The 17,875-nt window shown below is 40.0% G+C and overlaps 1 protein-coding gene across 14 annotated transcripts in view; it reads right to left on the reverse strand.

Annotated features, from left to right (window-relative positions):
• The window catches only part of mycbp2 (MYC binding protein 2), a 55,955-nt gene that overhangs the window by 20,244 nt on the left and 17,836 nt on the right, over positions 1-17,875 (reverse strand). For 10 of the 14 annotated variants that reach the window (XM_087803802.1, XM_087803799.1, XM_087803796.1 and 7 more), the window contains exons 16-51: positions 17,228-17,373; positions 16,802-16,912; positions 16,450-16,554; positions 14,697-14,816; positions 13,586-13,667; positions 13,394-13,511; positions 12,959-13,317; positions 11,970-12,142; positions 11,710-11,835; positions 10,871-10,998; positions 10,695-10,786; positions 10,465-10,599; positions 10,296-10,379; positions 10,135-10,231; positions 9,872-10,064; positions 9,037-9,311; positions 8,446-8,667; positions 8,175-8,366; positions 6,819-7,025; positions 6,607-6,744; positions 6,312-6,490; positions 6,100-6,242; positions 5,926-6,026; positions 4,552-4,770; positions 4,255-4,477; positions 4,016-4,134; positions 3,853-3,940; positions 3,724-3,773; positions 3,492-3,664; positions 3,277-3,421; positions 3,010-3,216; positions 2,594-2,649; positions 2,400-2,515; positions 2,180-2,277; positions 552-668; positions 295-435 (exon numbers count right to left, since the gene is read on the reverse strand). In XM_087803802.1, the coding sequence (XP_087659928.1) occupies positions 295-435; positions 552-668; positions 2,180-2,277; positions 2,400-2,515; positions 2,594-2,649; positions 3,010-3,216; positions 3,277-3,421; positions 3,492-3,664; positions 3,724-3,773; positions 3,853-3,940; positions 4,016-4,134; positions 4,255-4,477; positions 4,552-4,770; positions 5,926-6,026; positions 6,100-6,242; positions 6,312-6,490; positions 6,607-6,744; positions 6,819-7,025; positions 8,175-8,366; positions 8,446-8,667; positions 9,037-9,311; positions 9,872-10,064; positions 10,135-10,231; positions 10,296-10,379; positions 10,465-10,599; positions 10,695-10,786; positions 10,871-10,998; positions 11,710-11,835; positions 11,970-12,142; positions 12,959-13,317; positions 13,394-13,511; positions 13,586-13,667; positions 14,697-14,816; positions 16,450-16,554; positions 16,802-16,912; positions 17,228-17,373 (5,278 nt within the window). The remainder of the gene's footprint in view (positions 1-294; positions 436-551; positions 669-2,179; positions 2,278-2,399; positions 2,516-2,593; positions 2,650-3,009; positions 3,217-3,276; positions 3,422-3,491; positions 3,665-3,723; positions 3,774-3,852; positions 3,941-4,015; positions 4,135-4,254; positions 4,478-4,551; positions 4,771-5,925; positions 6,027-6,099; positions 6,243-6,311; positions 6,491-6,606; positions 6,745-6,818; positions 7,026-8,174; positions 8,367-8,445; positions 8,668-9,036; positions 9,312-9,871; positions 10,065-10,134; positions 10,232-10,295; positions 10,380-10,464; positions 10,600-10,694; positions 10,787-10,870; positions 10,999-11,709; positions 11,836-11,969; positions 12,143-12,958; positions 13,318-13,393; positions 13,512-13,585; positions 13,668-14,696; positions 14,817-16,449; positions 16,555-16,801; positions 16,913-17,227; positions 17,374-17,875) is intronic. The other 4 variants (XM_087803790.1, XM_087803803.1, XM_087803795.1 and 1 more) reach the window with 3 other exon arrangements.

Below are 17,875 nucleotides of genomic sequence, written 5' to 3' on the forward strand. Positions count from 1 at the left end.
AACTGATATTAAAGACCACTGAAGACCACCAAATTTACAATACTTGAATGAACTTCCGACATTGCAGATGTGTCATGAACACTTTTCAAAGATATACCTTCCTGTAAAGCATTAGATTTAAACATACAGGCTCAAACCTGCCACTACATTTAAAAACACACAATCAGTTTTCCATGCAAGAAAAACAACCTTGTTAAATACATGCGTTATAGACATTTGGGATGTGAATCAATTGTGATGATGCCTCAGTTCCCCAAATGATCAGGATCCCAGTTGAGCAGGTGTTTTACTCACGTCAGCTGGGAGCAGCAGGCTCCGGCCGAGATGTTGGTTAAAGGACAAGCACCAGGCTTCTGTGTAGCCGTTCATGCTCGGAACGTACTTCTTCACTGTTTCATCGTTGAGCCGCAGCCACACCCCGTCATCATTGTGGATCTGTAGGTTAGCACAGCATTTATATTTAACTATATAAAAAATAGTAATAAGTATATAGTTATAAGTACATTAGTTTGGCTTTTTTTATATATAAAATTAAAGGTGTCAGCAGTTACCTCGTCAATAAAAGTGATCATGCCGTTGACTTGCACGATGCCGATCTGCTCGCTTTGCAAGGAAGGATGACTACGAACACGGAGACCGGCGCTATCCTTGGATACAAATCTGCGAACCTGCAAGAGAAGACGTGAGAAGCTTTACCCTTTACTGCCAATCATTTTTGTGCCTTTGAGGAATGGACAACTGCTTCAAAAACCGTGTAACATATCCTCTGCACAAAACATGTCATAGCATCCTTTTGCGGGGGTCTTAAAATTGAAGATTTTTTACTTCAACGTTCTGGAAAAGTGAACCTTCCGAAGAGATTAGTTTCATTGACAAACACAAACGGAAGTGAATTAGTTGATGAGATTTTGAGTCTTGTTTTCTTTCACTGAATGAATTACTTTGTGAATAATTCATGTTGTTTGCTCCGTGTCACATATTGTTTGCTGTGATCGCTGTTGTTGTTTTAACATGTAAACATACTTTACATTGTCCAGTCCTTTTACCTATTCACATACTTGATGTAGTGTTGTCAGCTATTTGTAGAGAGTATGTTGTTTTTTTGTTTTTTGTTGGTTTTAGTTTTACTAGTGGAAAAAAAGAACAATTTTCCAATGTGCACATTGCTGTTTGTGAATGACAAAGTTTTGTCCTATAAAACTTAATAATACATTTTTTTTTTAAAGTTTGTCTGTTTTCTAGTAAATTCATACACCATATTAAAGCAAGTAGCTTTCTAGGGCAGGACCAGATGAATGCGATGAGTTATTTGAGGGAGTCGGACAAAGAAACAACAGCGTTGCAACATAAGAAGGCTGGCTTGAAGGTTGTATCATTTAATAACATTTGAGCGCTTATATGCGAGTCGGAAATGTATTTTATATTAGTAGAAGGGTATTTTGTCACTGTTGTTGTACACTCAATACATGTTGAGACAGTCAGGGAGAGTGAGAGGGGTGATCAGTCCTTGTATGACATTACTATGTAATTAGATGCAAAATAAACTACTTCATAAAAGGCCAGGAGTGAGACTTTAAACTGACACAAGTAAGCGTGTAATTAGATGCAAAATAAACTACTTCATAAAAGGCCAGGAGTGAGACGTTAAACTGACACAAGTAAGCAAACTGAAATTAAAAGTTTAGAGTTTTAACGGTCTTATGAAGTTAAAAAAAAAAAAAAAAAAAGCTTTTTTTGCAGCATAATTCAAGAGACTAACGCAAATATCTTTGGATTACAAAAGCAAAACGACAGTCAGGAATCAGGCCTCACTGATTGGCAGTTTTAAGAGTCAAAGTGATGAAGTGATACTTTGAGTCTTGCAGCAGGAAGCGCTCTGTGATTTATTACCTCATTATGTTGCGTAAACGGCGGAGCAAGCACTTTTTTTTATTGTGCACTCAGTCATCTCGAGCACATATATATACGAAAACCATTTGAGCTTGACAAAATTTAACAGCTAGTAAATAGTTTGTCACGAGTCGGCACCAAACAGTTGAAAGAAGTAGGTACATTTACTTTGGTGTGTGGTATCAAGTAGCGAGCAGATTTGTAATCAGGGTAAAAGTATTGATTTATTGAATTGGCATATTCAGCAAGAACAAACAAAGGATTTAATTAAGAAACAGGAAATACTGACCTTGTTGGGCTGCGGTTCGGCCTTTGGTTTGACCATTTGTGTCCCAGGAGGGATCATACCTTTAGGAGGGTCTTTGACTTCCACCTCCAAACCAGCATCTGGAAGATACACATTTAAAAAACAAAGTGTTTATTTTTTAAGAAACCGTAACAAATTGCAGACAGGAGGGGGTGGGGGGGGGTAAGATCGGTGGACAGGACAGCAAATTAAATGTAAGTACCAATTTCAATTCCATCGATGGTGACATGGATGGTATAGAGCCCCACTGCTCCTGGAGTCCAGTTGGCACTGTAGGTTCCGTCGGTGTTGGCGCGGATTAGCATGTTCTCACTGGGTCTGATGAAAATAGATAAAGAAATAACAGTTACTGCACTGTACCAGACAGCGAGATGGAATCAGTAAAATCCAACTTACCTCTTTGGAGTGGGTGAAGCAAACCGGAGCTCCTCGAATGAATAACTTTCGTACACCTTGTTAGAGAAGAGACAATAAATAAGGTTAAGGTCTAATACTGAAATTTGAAGCACAAACGTCTATTTACTTTCAATCCTTTATCAAGCTCCCTTTCATCCACAACAGCATTGCTGCCATTTTCTGCATCTTTAATTTGTTTGCTAGCTTATAACATTAGGATCTTGTCAGGTCACGACATCAACATGAAAAATTGACTTTAAATTAGCAGACGGATGATTGATCAGGTTGCACATATGCTAGTGAGAAGATCTGGACAAAGTGTGGCCCTTGACGGACTAAAGTTAATAGAAAAAATTCAATTTTGAATTTCGAAAGCGTTTTGCAGTGCTGTGTTAGAGTTCAACACAAGTGCTCACCTTCATCATGGTAATAGCAATGTAACGAGCTTCTTTCACGATCACAGGCTCATACGTGGCCTCCAGCTTGGGCACAGGGAGACCCCCGAAGGTTAAATCGGGACCAGAGAAAGAAGGTGAGGCACTTCCAGGAAGCCTCTGCAGCTTCTTCATACCGTCGGGCTGCAAGGACTTCTTCTGGGACACGGGGACGGCCTTCACTTCCACCTGAGTCAAATCAGAGGTTTGGACTCTGTGGGATGCGAGATACTCCACTGTTGTTCTGACCTTCATGTTGGGGACGTGCACCACGTCTCCATACTGATCCTTAGTCTGGACGACAACGGTAGCCGGCCAGCCGCAGCGGATATCATCTTTGTTGAGGATCAGAGATGTTTTCTGAGGGTCTGCGTAGGAGTCGGGTTGAAGCCACCTTCAGATGTAACACATGGAGTTAAGGTTATGACTACACAACAGTCGCACTACAGTTCATAAAAGCTCACCTGGCCAGACGACCCCCGCTGGAAGTTTGCACACAGGTGATAAAGTCTTCCAGAAAGGAGTGCTCGTTGGTTTGAATGTGGATGGGGAGATTCCCTTCCAGGGCCTCCAGGATGATTGGCGGATGAGACAAGGCCAGACCCTTCCCCAGGATTCCAGCATGCGCTTTACAAACCTGGGTAAACCATTAAGAAGTCAGTCAAAGTAATGGTTCTCATGGGAATTCATCTTTACCTGGAGAGAGGCTTCTTCAAGAATCTCAAGATCTTCCTCCAATTCATTGCCTGAAAAAGCCATTCAAATATTTACAACCTGTTCCCCCAAGCACAAAGGAAACCACTGAAGAACTTTAAATCATTTTACCAATTGGGAGGGCCAGGTCCTTCTTCATCAGAGCAGCAGCGCAAACACTTCCCAAATATGCCAACTCTTTCTCCAGCTGGATAATTCCCTAAAATATCCATGAACGAATGACAGAAAATAAGGAAAACTACGTAAAAACAAATGAATTCTCAAGCTAAATTACCTCATCAGGCCCCGGGTTGAACTCGTATCCCACAGCGACACACTTGAAGCCGTAGAAGCAAGCTTTCTCATCTTTCACATAATCCGAGGCCGTTTCCAAAGAGAAGAGGACCTCGTTTCCTTAAAACAAAACACGATAAGACATTGACGACCTTGGTAGTGAAAGGACAAATGGACTTAATGGAGCGTCGTTAGCGAAACTGCAATAATTGCTGATTTCGACGATCCAACTGGACTTACCTGGCAGCACAAGGACTGTGGTCGGCCAGCCGTTTGAGCCGGAAAACTTCTTGAGCTCCGTCCAGGTATTGATGGTGTCGTGGATCAGCGGTTTCCCGCCCAAGCAGGACAGGTGGAGGACACGACTGGGAATGAGAAGGCGGAGGACGTCCTCCGGCTGAGCTGTGCCACACTGAGGATCGAACTCTATTGTCGTCCAGCGGACGCAGTCTGGGAAAGAAACCTGCAGCCAAGAAGAACAAGATTAGCGGTGAGTGGAGTTTGGCAGCGGTCTCGTCGCGGTGGAGTTTTCCGTACCCTGTATTGAGTCACCCCGGCCTGCTTGTACGGATGATCGCTCTCGATGACGGAGTAGTGGTTGGATGTGGTGGATGCCGACAGTCCCTGCTCCAGCTGGTTTCCAGTTGTGCTGTCGGTGGACTGGTTGGGGTTGAAGGTGGGGGGTGCATACTTCTGGTTGAGGGCAGAGACGGCAGGTAGCAGCTCTTGAACCAGCCCAAAGACTTCAACAGCAGCCTGGAGTAGGACAAGACAGAATATTTAAATTCAAAGATCATATTGAACACTTGACAATAATAGTCACACAATTTGTGCATAAGAGCAGGAAAAATGTTTTTAATTCGACTCTTTTGTGTAATTTTATGTTCAATTTTAGCATTTAGAACAGTGGTTACTTATATAAAGATGACTGAACATGTCTAGTTTTCACTCATTAAACAAGCTCTTGAAATGTGTCAAAATGTGTTCTAGGATCAAAACTGTATATAAAGCAAGTTTTTGTCATTTTCAATATAAGGTTAATCTAAACTTCTGACTCATTGTTATCAATAATCTGTGATACGTTCCCATCTCTGCAAACTCCCAGATAGAATTAGTGCTTAGAATGTTAACTTAACATATTTTTTTCATTTTTTCGTTTATTTAAATAGCAAATTATTTATATTTACATTATTATTATATTCTTTTTTTATATAAAAAGTAAAAATGATTATATAAAGTTCAAAACATATTTCCACTCAACAAAACTACAAACCACCGCGTTACATTTATATCTTCTGTCTTCCTTTAAGTCATATCACAGATGGCAGATTATGTCACTCAAACCCTTGCAGGAGCCAAGGTCTCAAGCAAGCAAGTTTCCACACTGTTTATAATTATTTATTTGGCATTTTTGATAGGATCTGTTAAGCATAAATATACCATCCTGTGACACATAACAGATAGAACCGTTAACTGTAATGTAATCTGCAGCAAGTTTTTTTGTAAATGTTGTACTTCCCAGTTGAGCTAGTATATAACAATGCTACCCAAAGTCATTCTGAGGTGAAGTATAGCACCCCACCAAAATGTATATTTGAAAGATTAGAATCAAAATTCCGTCAATGTCAAATTATCATTTCAATATCAACTTGAAGACTTGTGAAACGAAAACATTCTTAACATTCTTCTAAAAAATGTATGTATCATACATTTTTTAGAATTCTACCAGTAGCAGATGATCAGGCAAGAAATAATATGTTCTTTTTATGTCATAATTATTATAATTGCTCTGTTATGGTCTTTATTGTTTATCAACAAATGAGCCGTGAGTAGTTTGAATAGTTTCTGCATTTTAAAGAGACTAAATTCGAACAAGATAATTTTTATTAATTATATTTAAAATGTGCCTACTTTAGGAACAGACGCAGCCACAGGGCCGATATAGGCAAGTATGAGAGGCAGCAGCATGGAGAAGAGACTGGAGGAGCTCAACAGCTCTGGGATATCATCCACTGAAACCAAGAGAAGAAACAGTCACTCATAGATCCTGACACAAACCATCCGTATATATTCCTCTTATCTTACCATCAACAGCAAACGCTCTGTGAAGAAGGTCCTTCGCAGCTCTGACCACTGCGCTGACCACGGAAAGAGCTCGACTACAGTTCTTGTCTTCCTCATTGGCTTTGCTGAGAAGTTGTGACTGCAGATCTCCGTCATACTCACTTCTGCAAAGACAAAATTACAACTTCAGCGTTCACTTCAGAGATGGGGATCAGATTTTTTTCGACATGTACCTGTAGTAAAGTATCTGTGGGATTTGGCCCCTTGTCTGGTTGGTACCGTTGCTGCTCAAGCTGCAGGTGCTGAAGGTGAAGGAGACTCCATCAGAGCACTGGACTGTCGTCATCCCGCCGTCACCGTTGGCAGTGCGGCTGCCATAGTTTCGCAACCTGACCGCGTACTTTACCCCTTCCTGTAAACATACCATCAGTAAAAACAAGGGACAAGTACTAAACATCTTTCACAATAAACACACTGAAACATTCTGTAGATAAGTAGTAACAAAACAAATAAAAACAAAATATTTGCCTTGAGCGGTACAGCTTTATCCAGACGGATCTCAGCTATATCACTGGGGGAATCGTCTGTGCTGTAAGTTCCCTTCACCAGCTCCAGAGACGTCCATCTGTGAGAATGTGCCGAGTCTCCGGGATGTTCAGTCTGGGCCTGTTAAAAAAGAAAGAATCCAAATGTCAAACTAACTCCAGTATTAGGCGGAAAAACCACAAAAGTGTTCTTACATCATCAGCCAGCACTTCGAGCTCGTACTCATGGATGCCTCCGCCACCGTAGACACAGACACCAACCAGCACGACTCCAGGCTTGTCCACCGTCAGACAGATCGCATCAGGAGAACCGTTGCCCGTGTTCCAACTCCGGCCCTGGCTGGTTTTAGTGAAGCGGTTTGCAGATGCTTTCACAGAGTGAAGCGAATTAAGCCCATCGACCTGAACAGGACAGAATAGTAGAATTATTCAGACAGAAAAAGGCATTTTTCACAAGTTTATTCCAATTCATACCAACTAATCCATTTTCTTTATACACCATTCACCATAAAAAAAATAAAAAAATTGACAAGCAAAGTAGTGAACAGTTTTTCACGCTTTGATTCCCAAACAAATGAATCTCCTTTAGTCATAGTTGATCCGTTCTTTTATTGCTTCAATGATGCTCTTTATCTCAATACTTTTTCTCTTTGCAGCTTTCTCTGGTTACATTAACACCCTTTTAAATTAGGCTCAATGTTTTTGTATCAATACATAAAAATAATTTATTCTTATTTTTATAGCTGTGACAAGACAATTTAATGAAAATTAATTAAATAATTAATTAATTTTTTTAGGATTGGTAATTACAACTACATGTGATATGAAACAATAAAACATCATTGTCAAGATTTTTTTTTCTACTTTCTCCATTTGCAAATTTTAGAAAACGATAAACAAATACACCTATACGTTTCTCAAATAAACAAAAATTTGCCAATTCATTTCAAAACTATTTTGGCGTTTAGTCCCCAGGTGTGGAGGGAGGGTGAGACGTAAAATAAACTGTAGGGAGGTACTTCAAGAGTTATTTGTTTATCTGTATTAACACCATAGATGCAACATTTTTCAAGATTTATTTTTTTGCTTTACTATGAAGTATGGAATTGAAAAAAATGTTTTTGACTGATCACTTGAGGTTACAGGACTGCTTGGACTCGAAAGTACCAATCTTATATTAATTACGTGATTTAGCCTGTTGTAAATATTGCTTTGTTTTCAAACTGCAAATTGATAATTTTTCATTATAGTCAAATAGAAAAGAAAATTAGTTTCGGACAGAAAGAGGAAATAAATTAGACAAAAACTTCCTTATCCGTCATTGTTTTGTCCCTAACAAATCCTAATCAGACAGAAAAGAATGAGGAAAGACATTTCGCCTCATCGACTCCTCACCTGCAGCCTTGACAGAAATAGCACAGTTATAAAAAGACTCCTTATGAGAGTCGTTGTTTGAGAGCGTGTAAGATGATACGAGAGGGTTTCATTTCTTCTTAAAGCTGTGAGGTAATGGCTAGAAACCTGAATAAACCAGCTTTAAAGACAAGTTACCTCGGAGCCGAGGGCGGAGGCGGTGAGCTCAGAGACGATGGAGGCCAGGAGGCCACAGGTGTTGGAAACTAGGTGGGGTGAGAAGAGCTCCACCTCTTTTCTCAAACTCTTCCTGACTGGCAGCACCACGATCACCAGCATCTTCTCCAAAACCTCTCGGAAACTTGTCATTCCCATCAGGTTCTCCTCGGTCTAAAACAATAGACAATCATAGTGTTCACATGAGAAAAATACACTTTAGGAGAATTCTTTTGAATAATGGATGACTCACGTGGCTCAGCTTTTCCATGTGGGACACCAGCAGGGGGAAGCGGTGGGCCAGAGCAGAATCATTTTCTGTGCTGACTTGTTTGACCAGCGACCGCAGCAGCACTTCGCCATCGTAGGCGATGGGCAGAATGGAAGTCAGCTTGACTGAAGTGTTGCAGAGGGCCGACATCACTGCTGCGAGCAGGCGGCTGCTGGATGTTCGAAAGTTGGCCTCTGCGATGTCCTGTGAAAAGAGAAAATCCACTCAGTCAACAAAACTGTCCACAACATAAACAATACCATCGAAAATGAAGTAATGACAGCAATAACAACACAAATTAAGACAGTTACTAACATTAAAACCACAAAATATCAACTAACTATAATTTTGTTTTAAATTGAAATAGTGTGAATAAGGGGAGAATAATTGTTTCAATCCTTGCAATCGTATATGATTTCAGTGGAAAATTGTTAAGGATAATACGTTAAGAAATGAAAATATATATTAACATTACAAATAATTGAAAAATAAATACATAGATATTGTTTGAAGTAGAATTTAAGTAGAATTTTCCATCAAATCCGACCTAATAAAAGGATGCATCAGTCGTACCTGATCGAGGCAGTTGAGCAGGTCACACAGACAGGCCCACTGTAGTGCTGGCGTGGGGTAGAAGGAGTGGAAACATGCAGTGAAGGTGTTGTGACACTCCTGCAGGACAGCTTCGAGCAGCGTCAGGGGCTGTGACAAGTAGCCTTGTGGGTCGTTGTCCAGCTTGGTCAGGCAGTTGTCCATTCCTTCAGACAGGATCTTCTTCAGCAGACTACGTGTCTTCCCAACACACTCGGCCAGCTTGCTGGACTCCTCCACCACAGCTTTGGTGCTGGCTGGTAACCACAGTTAGATATATTAGATCAGTAAGTAACAAGAACAGGATAGGAAATTAAAAACTATGTACAGATATATCTTCATATATAAATGATTGAAGAACTAAGGGCAACAAAAATTATATAAAATCACTAATTATTGTAAGAGAAAATATAAAACATGAGGTCCTAAAACAAAGAAGGCATGTTCAGAATTGAATAAGTAAGTAAGTAAGTAATTTGTATTAATATAGCGCTTTTCCAGACCAGGCTCACAAAATACATAAACAATTAAAACAATACTCAATAAAATATACACTTTAAAGGTCAAAATAAAACTGAGAACAGCACAGGAGTTCCATAAAATCAAGGAAAAGCCTGCACAAATAAAATGTCTTAAGATGTTTCTTGAAGGAGCCAGTAGAAATAAGTATAGCATAGAATTGCTAGAGTTTCAAGTTAGCTATTAGAAAATAAATCTATTTATTTAGCTTATTCCAAATTCATGAAAGCCTCATAAATAAATGGCCTATGAGCAACATTGTGGTTTCTCTAACTCGTAAGAGAAAGCATGGATTTACCAGCGATGGGGAAGATTTCACAGATGTAGACTCTGAGCAGGCGGAGGCAACACGTTCCCACAAAGCGCAGACGCTCCAAGTCCAGGAGTGTGGCCGTGTACTGGAAGCCCTTTAGACCCCGAAGCTCCTCGACTCCCAGTACCAAGGTCGTCCAGCTCCAGTGAAGGATGCTCAGCAGGGACTCGAAGCACTCCTGAGTGGAAAACAGAAAATGAATATCACAAAGACATGTATTTAAAAACAAGAGAGAGAGTCAAACGTACCACTGAGACTGTACGTGCAAAAGAGCGTTTGAGGATGTGAACCGGTTCGCTGGTCTGCTGTTTCCCTTTAGCAGCGTTTCCATCATTTGAAGGAAGCCTGGCGTGAAATGATTAACAATCATAAGTTTTCCGCTTTATACGTTTTCCTGGAACTTTCGTACCTGTAAAGCAGCTGAGGTATTTGACCCGCATTCACATCTGTACCGTTATTGGACTTCTTGGAGCTTTTAAACTGGTACACAACACTACAGAACGGATCAAAAACAATAAAATAATTTAGACGTCAAATATGATTTGAACAGTGAAGGTAAAAATTGGGGAAACTTGTACCCATCATCGGTGGTGATGGTTGCTTGCCCATGAGAACCACAGTCACTGCTGGGACCAGACACTCGGGCCCAGGCCACGTACCACCAGCCCAGTTGCAACAGCACTGGTTCATCAAACATCATGGCATACTTCTCCCTGCAAGGGATCAAAAAAGGGTTTTGATCAATTTAAAAAAAAAAACTCTCACTCTGCTCTCAATATCTTCATGAACACCAGATTCCGCACTGTACCTGGCAGCACAGTCATAAGCCAGAACATCCGTCTCAGCCAGTAGATCACCGTCCGTCTCATGGTCGCCTCCATCTGGTCCGAGCTCAAAAAGCTAAGACAAAACAGACTTCATTTATAACGACTTCTTTCCGGATTGAAGTAAATATGTAAGGAAATATGCAGAAGTTATAGGCACCTTGATTTTTGCAGTGTATTCTCCTCGTCCACCGAACAAGCCCAGTCCACCCAGCAGAATATCGGCATCAGCACAGAAGCGGATGGCTTCAACAGAGTGTGCCGAATATCCCCATCCTCCACCGTGACCTACAACAAGGGATTTCTTAGATCATGCAGGGTCCTTAGAGCTTGGTCGTAATTCACAATGGCTTTGTGTATAATTGCCCTTTTATGACTTGGATTATGTTCAGATCACATTTTAATCTGTAGACTGTAGAACAGTTAAATGAGATTTGAATGCTTTTTTTTTCTCAAGATAACTACCATTTTATTCTGTATTTTATAGTTTTGTCTTTCATCATTTAATTTTCCTGCCAGTTAGCAAGCCAATGTCTAAAAAATGTTTACAGTGGTAAGCCTTTACAGTTCCTGACTCTGCTTCATGGTTTTAAGAAAGACATTGGAAAACTATAGAATGCAACATTGCTCAACTGGCCTTTTAACTACAATAAAAATTAAATTCCAACTAATTAATAACTTAATAACCATGCGTTTACGCTCACACTGATGGTTTTATTTGTCTAAATGGAACAGGGGTTTTAATCTTTTATGCTTTTGGAAATACATTTATTTTTGCTTGCTAAGGAGCTTTTGTAACGAGAATCCCATGTAACTTTGGATCTGTTAGTATTTTTAGGAAGTGATGGCCACTTAAAAACTGTTCTCTACTTTGAAATGGCAGTTTAAGTTTATATACAAAGCCATGGAGTCATGTTTTTTCTAAAATACTTAACAAGCCAAGTGGCTGGTGACAAGATCATGACTAAAGGATGAACTTAAACCTCAAAGTTAACTTACTCTCAAAGCGATTGACCACACTGTAGTCTTCCTTGGAGTAGACCTTCATCACTGCTTGCGTCTCCTCCTCCGCACTAGCCACGCCCATTTTTAACTCCTGCATGGCAGCCAAAGTGTCCAGGCAACCTAAAAAGTTAACATCAGGAATAGTATTAGAATAAAAGCAATCAGAATAACACACCCGCAAACGTTGAACGTGACCCACGACGTGTGTTATTGCATTATGCACACTCCAGCGAGCAGTTAGAGCAGATCATTACCCAGGATGTGTAGAGCTCCGTGAGATCGTGTCGTGGTGGCGTGCGACCCCGCGGGCAGGGCGAGCTCCGGACTGAGAATGCTGCAGCGAGCCTGTAGATCCGTCGCGGAGGGCATCCTCGCGTCTGCGATCACAGCGTTGTAGCACCACATCTCTCTCGAGGCTGGCAGGAACCTAAGTCACACAAAGAAATCATAAATATTGTAAAACAAAAAAAAAAAATATGTAATCGTATTGTAGGGTCAGAGATAGCTGGCTGCCGGTATATGATGTCAGAGTTAAATCATGAAAAAAAAAATACAAATTAGATTAAAGAGAAAATTGTATGATTTGATCAAATCGTTTATACTTTTTTCCAAAAAGAAAATTGTTGAATTTTATGATCCCTTAAATATATATTCCCCTTAAATCATGTAAAGGATCAGACATAATTCCAATATATTCACAAATTAAATAGGAAATACATTTATCGTTTTCGCATATACAGTATATCAAAATTATAATCTAATGAAATAATAATTTTGGGAAACATTTACACTTATATCTTTTTTTTTTGTCGTTTAACACTTTGGACTCAGGCTCCATAACAAAAGTGACTGAATATTACATAGCCATTTAGAAAATCTAATAAACTACTTCAAAATGTTTTTCACCCTCAAAAATGTTATTTAAATGTTGGGATTCTAATTATTTTTTACCATTTAAATGTAAAATGTTTGCATCAATAATGATAACCTATTTTTAAACCTTGTTTCATCCAAGGGTCAAGGTGACCTGATGGATAAAAAACAATTGTGTTTGTGGTATCCCCTGTGTTGTCGCTTCCAAAAATACATATGTTGACCCGCAGATAACAAAAAGGTTATGAAATATTAGAAATAATAATGTAATTAAAAATAATATCTAATGAAATAACCATAGAGAATTTAACTGCCTCCATTACATAAGGGAAAGTGGATTTTATAGGCATTTAAGAATCTAGTTTCTGACCTCCAGATGACATCATACACAGGATCCAGACAGAGGCCGAATCCCTGCAAGTCCTCTTGCTCGGAGTCATTGAAGGTGCGGCAGCTTCCATCCATTTTGTTGATGAGCAAGCACTTGAACGGAGGAGGCTCTGAGAGAGAAGAGGGCACCAGGCCAATGATGTGTTTGCTGGCAAAGATCTCCGAGGTGGCAAGGACATGGGAGTTGATGAGCGCCTCGTCGATCCGCAAGAATGTCTGGTCCCCGCTGGCCCCGATCCAGGTGGCTTTCCGTCCATATTTGGCACCAATGTTAGGCATTGGGGATGGCTTCGCGTTCCAGTAGGGCATGTCCAATATGGGGCGACCCAGTTGCCCTTTCTGAAGAAAAAAAATGACAGCACTTTTAGGGACATGTTACGTTGCTACACTTTAATTTTAATGAAAGCAATCATACCGAAAAACTGCCAAACGTGAAGACCTGCCCGTCCATGAGGAGAACCACTGTGTGGTTGCTTCCAGCCGTCACATGAATACTGGGACACGGTAGAGCCTGGACTAGAGTTGGAGACCCCCTTTCACACAAAAAGTCAAACAAATTATAAGTGTTATTATTTTTAGGCCTGGGTAAAGTTCATCAACCACATACCTTGAGTTGACGTCACCATGTCCTAGCTGACCGTGTTGACCGTAGCCAAACGTGTAGACGTCTCCGTTCTCCATCAGGACCACTATCAAAAAAAACAACAGTGGGTGTCAAGACTCTATTTTTCATCAGAGCATTAGCAACAGCTGGATATAAAAATAAAACTTTATTTTATGATCAACACCTAGTATCCTAGTGAGGAATTCAACGAGGGCCCTCAAGATGCTTGGTGCTACATTCAGATCCAGTTTCACTCAGGTGTGTGAAGCACAATCACACAAAAGGGCCAAAAATGTTACCAACATTAAATAAGTGTGATTATGATATTGTCTTTTTATTCTTTAAGGCTCAATTTTTTTTTTTATCATCTCTGTGTTTTCCCCCTATTCAGCAAAACAACTCATGATATGTATCTTATCTTAAACACTGACAGTTAAACTGTGGTGAACTTTGACAATAATCTACTTGGACTTTGTTGAGATGTAACACGTTTGGGTTTAAGCATAAATGAGAGTAAAATTCAGGCTAATTTTTTTTTTTTTTCCATCATCACACTAACAAGCGTCACAAGGTAGCACTTTAACACTGTGATCCATGTTTGATATATCAGGCACTTTTAATTAATATTTCATTCATGTAGTCATGCATTTAATGAATCGTCGTAATAGGCGTCAACAATTGAGTTTTTATCAATCTGATATAGATTTTAACCCTTATTCAATTATCTATCGTAGTGTTACCGTGCATTATGTTAATTGTTATATATAGTGGGTCATCGATTTCAAAATTAAAATAAAAAGATCAATTATAATACATGATTACCAACCCAACTTCAACCATTAAATCAGACCTTGCAAACAATCGTACAAAATCTTTCCCCAGTTATAGTCATTGTCCAAATTTCTTTTTAATTTACCGAATTTCCTTTCCTTTTTAACTGCCATTTGAACATTTTTGACGTAGAAATTATCCGTTTCTTATCTTCGCATCTTAACATGTCATAATATCAACATAAACATTAATTTCCTTTTCTTTTAGAGGATTAATAATTAATATGCGTTTCCGATTCTAAAGCGTTACCAATAAAAAAGGTCTGTTGATCAGTTGAACTCACCTGAGTGGTGGAAACCGCAGCTGACCTGAACTGCTCTCAACTCGCAGTCGAACCTCACAGACCCAGGCGGGTAGGTGGTGATCTTGCTTGCATCCTTCTCGCCGCGCTCGCTGCTTCCATCTGCAACACAAGAGTCGGCATCTACAGGTTACTCAAGACGCATGGACCTTTAGATTTGCCACCGTCTCTGCAAAGGTCCGGTCCTATTGCAAAAACAGGTGGGGAGGATCAGGAGGATCAATGCATCTGCGGACAAATCCCTTTCAAATGAATTTAAGATGGAAGCAAAACCTGCACAAGGAGAGAATTGTGGGAAGAAAAAAAAAAAGGCACATGCATTTAAATATGTAATGAATGAACTTTTCTTCACCATGAACCAGCTGCACCAACACAAAAACACAACTAGATAAAAACAGTGGGCCATGGTCAAATGCTTCATTCATCATTCAGGATAGAGGTGGAAGTTATGGACACATCTGGAAAACAGTGTGTTAAATCAAGTGCACTTAGATCATCTGACACAGAAACAGCTTCTCAGAGGGCACACAAAGCTGCACACAGAAGGAAGGTGGAACACACAGACACCTCGACGGGAAACTTGTCTCACCGACCACATATCATGAGACTATCAGATCCAAGCGAGCGGTTGGATTTGTCACTACACAGGTAGGGGAGGCGGACATGCCGTGTCACCATGTGGCATCATAGCATGCAAAAGCTTGCAAATAATCATATCATCAACTATGATTTTTGATTTATCCTTTTGTAGATGGTGAGCAAGATTGGCCCAAACTGGTGAAATAATTCAAAAATGTGATCAACATTGAATAATCATTCTACAAAACAAGTGCCATTTAATTCATTTTTAATGTATTTAGTATAGCCATCTGTGACAAAAATCATTAAATAAAATTATTTTCATTAAGACCCATTTACTTTCCATGCATATGAAACACATCTGTGAATTTATTTTAATCATTTATTAAATTTCACCTCAGAAAGACAACTCAACCATTTAAAACTACACGGAAAGCAATTAAATTATTTAATTTCTGATGTAATGATAATTACTGTCTGAAAAAACAGCATTTAATGCACTTTTCATTTGTTTTTTGTATAAAACAATGCAGTCATAAACCGCAGTGAAATAAAGGTTGGGGTCGCCTGTGTTACGGGACTGTAGGGTAGAGCTCTAGTGACCCCATCTATCTGCCTGCTTCAGACCTTGGCTCATGCAAGGATTTCAAGTGATTTAAAGGGTTATGTTATAGAAAAAAAATGTGAGAATTGCAGGGTTGTATGCAAAATTGCAGACATGATGTAAATGTTATTTAAGATTTATATTTACAACTAGCTGAAATACCTGACATCGCCCAGTTACTAAAAATACATTTAAAAACCGGGTTAGTATGTTCAGGTGGATTATGGGCATTAAAATTGTAAGTATTAAAATAAGTATTATATATGGTATCAACTTCTTGAAATTGGTTCCATTTGAATTTAATGGGGGGGGGGGGTTTCTAGAATTCTAGTGTTTTGCTGCAACACCTGCTTCTACATAAGTCAACCGTATAGTATTTCAGGCTTTAAAAAAAGGGGGCGACACGGCCTTCATTGATATAGTGTTGGTCCTTGAGAGTGCACATGAAACCTGCCTTCAGAAAGTAAAAGAGGAGGTGGGCGGGACAGCCAGTTTCGGAAGTGAGTCAAAGGGGTGTCTCTGCACCCGTTGAGTTAGTGAAGACCATAGTACCTTTATGCTTGTCCCGTTTATGCCTTAGTGCCTGAAGGGGTCTTACTCTGGCTAGGGCCTGCTCACGCTGGTTCATAAAAATGGGGCCAGGAAAAACAAGGGGGCCTGAGGGAGAAAGAAACTTTGACATGCATGCAAAATGCTCACAAATGGAAATCAAAACACAGGATTATACAATTTTTTTCCACCACAACAATTCACGCTGAAAATTATACACACAAAAGCGAGAGGGGAGGTTGAGGGGGGGGGGGTCGCAACACCCAAGCTGCACACAGCACTTTTAAATTTAACAAATTGACCGTCAGCAACACAATTTTTTTTTTTGTTTAATATTCACCATCAATATTCATACCTCGCCCCTCCTCCAGTCTGTGGCGGCGGTTGATCCTCTGTCGTTTTTCCTCCTGGCGGATTTGAATGTGCTCCTCGATGTTGACTCCTGGAGGGGGAGGGACAGGTACAGCTGATAACACAAAGAGTAGGTACAGACGGGACCAGGCAGGATGCAAAGGGGGGATCCGTGGAAAGAAGGGAAGGATAGAGCAGAGCAGAAGACAACGGGACACACATCAATGAATCATGGCAGGGTGATGTGAAAAAGATCAAAATAAAAGGATGAGCTCGCAGCAGGCGCATGAGACACCATGGTCAAGCGACAAGAAAAGCTCATTTAAACAGGCAGCATAGTAATGCCGGTGCGCTCTGGGCAGATGAATATGAAGTAGACATGCTCCTACACTGGCGATTTGAGCTGACGTGATCATGATTCTTAGCATACCAAGTAGCAGGTCCAGAGGAATCATCTCCTTCACGGCGTCGAAGATTCCCCTCTGTCTGGCTTCCTGGCCGTCCAGCTCCCTCGCACAAGCCTTGCAGCATCCGCACGCCGAGCATCCGGACTCCCCGGACCCACAGCCGCAGATACTGGTCCACACAGAACGATAAATAAATGTCACAGAATCTTTTGGGGGCGCTGGCTAGCAAGATGCTAACACTAGCTTAATCTAGTTTTTAGATTTAAAAAAAACATGGCCCCTGCTTATATCTAAACTAGTTAAAATATTGTTATCGAAAACTTAAAGAAATTAATTAAATCTAACTATCGATTAGGGACGCTTGCTAGTAAGCTAGGAAGACTAACTTACTCTAGTTTAAGATTAATCTCTAACAAAGTATCAGTTACTTATATATCAACTAGTTAAAACTAATGTTGTAAAAAGAACTGAATAAAGAGAGAAAGACAAATGAATGTCAAGGAGTCGAGACAGATAAGCGGCGCCGGCTAAAAGGAAAGAGCATCTTACTCTTGGAGTAATGAAGCCATAACTCACTTCTCAGCTAGTAAAATATTGTCGAACACTTTACAAATATTAAATAAAAGCTAAACAAAGATAGGCTTTTTGAAATATTCGAGCAACTAGCTAGT

Source organism: Callionymus lyra, chromosome 12 (genome assembly GCF_982586985.1).
Source record: "Callionymus lyra chromosome 12, fCalLyr1.hap1.1, whole genome shotgun sequence".
NCBI lineage: Eukaryota > Metazoa > Chordata > Actinopteri > Syngnathiformes > Callionymidae > Callionymus > Callionymus lyra.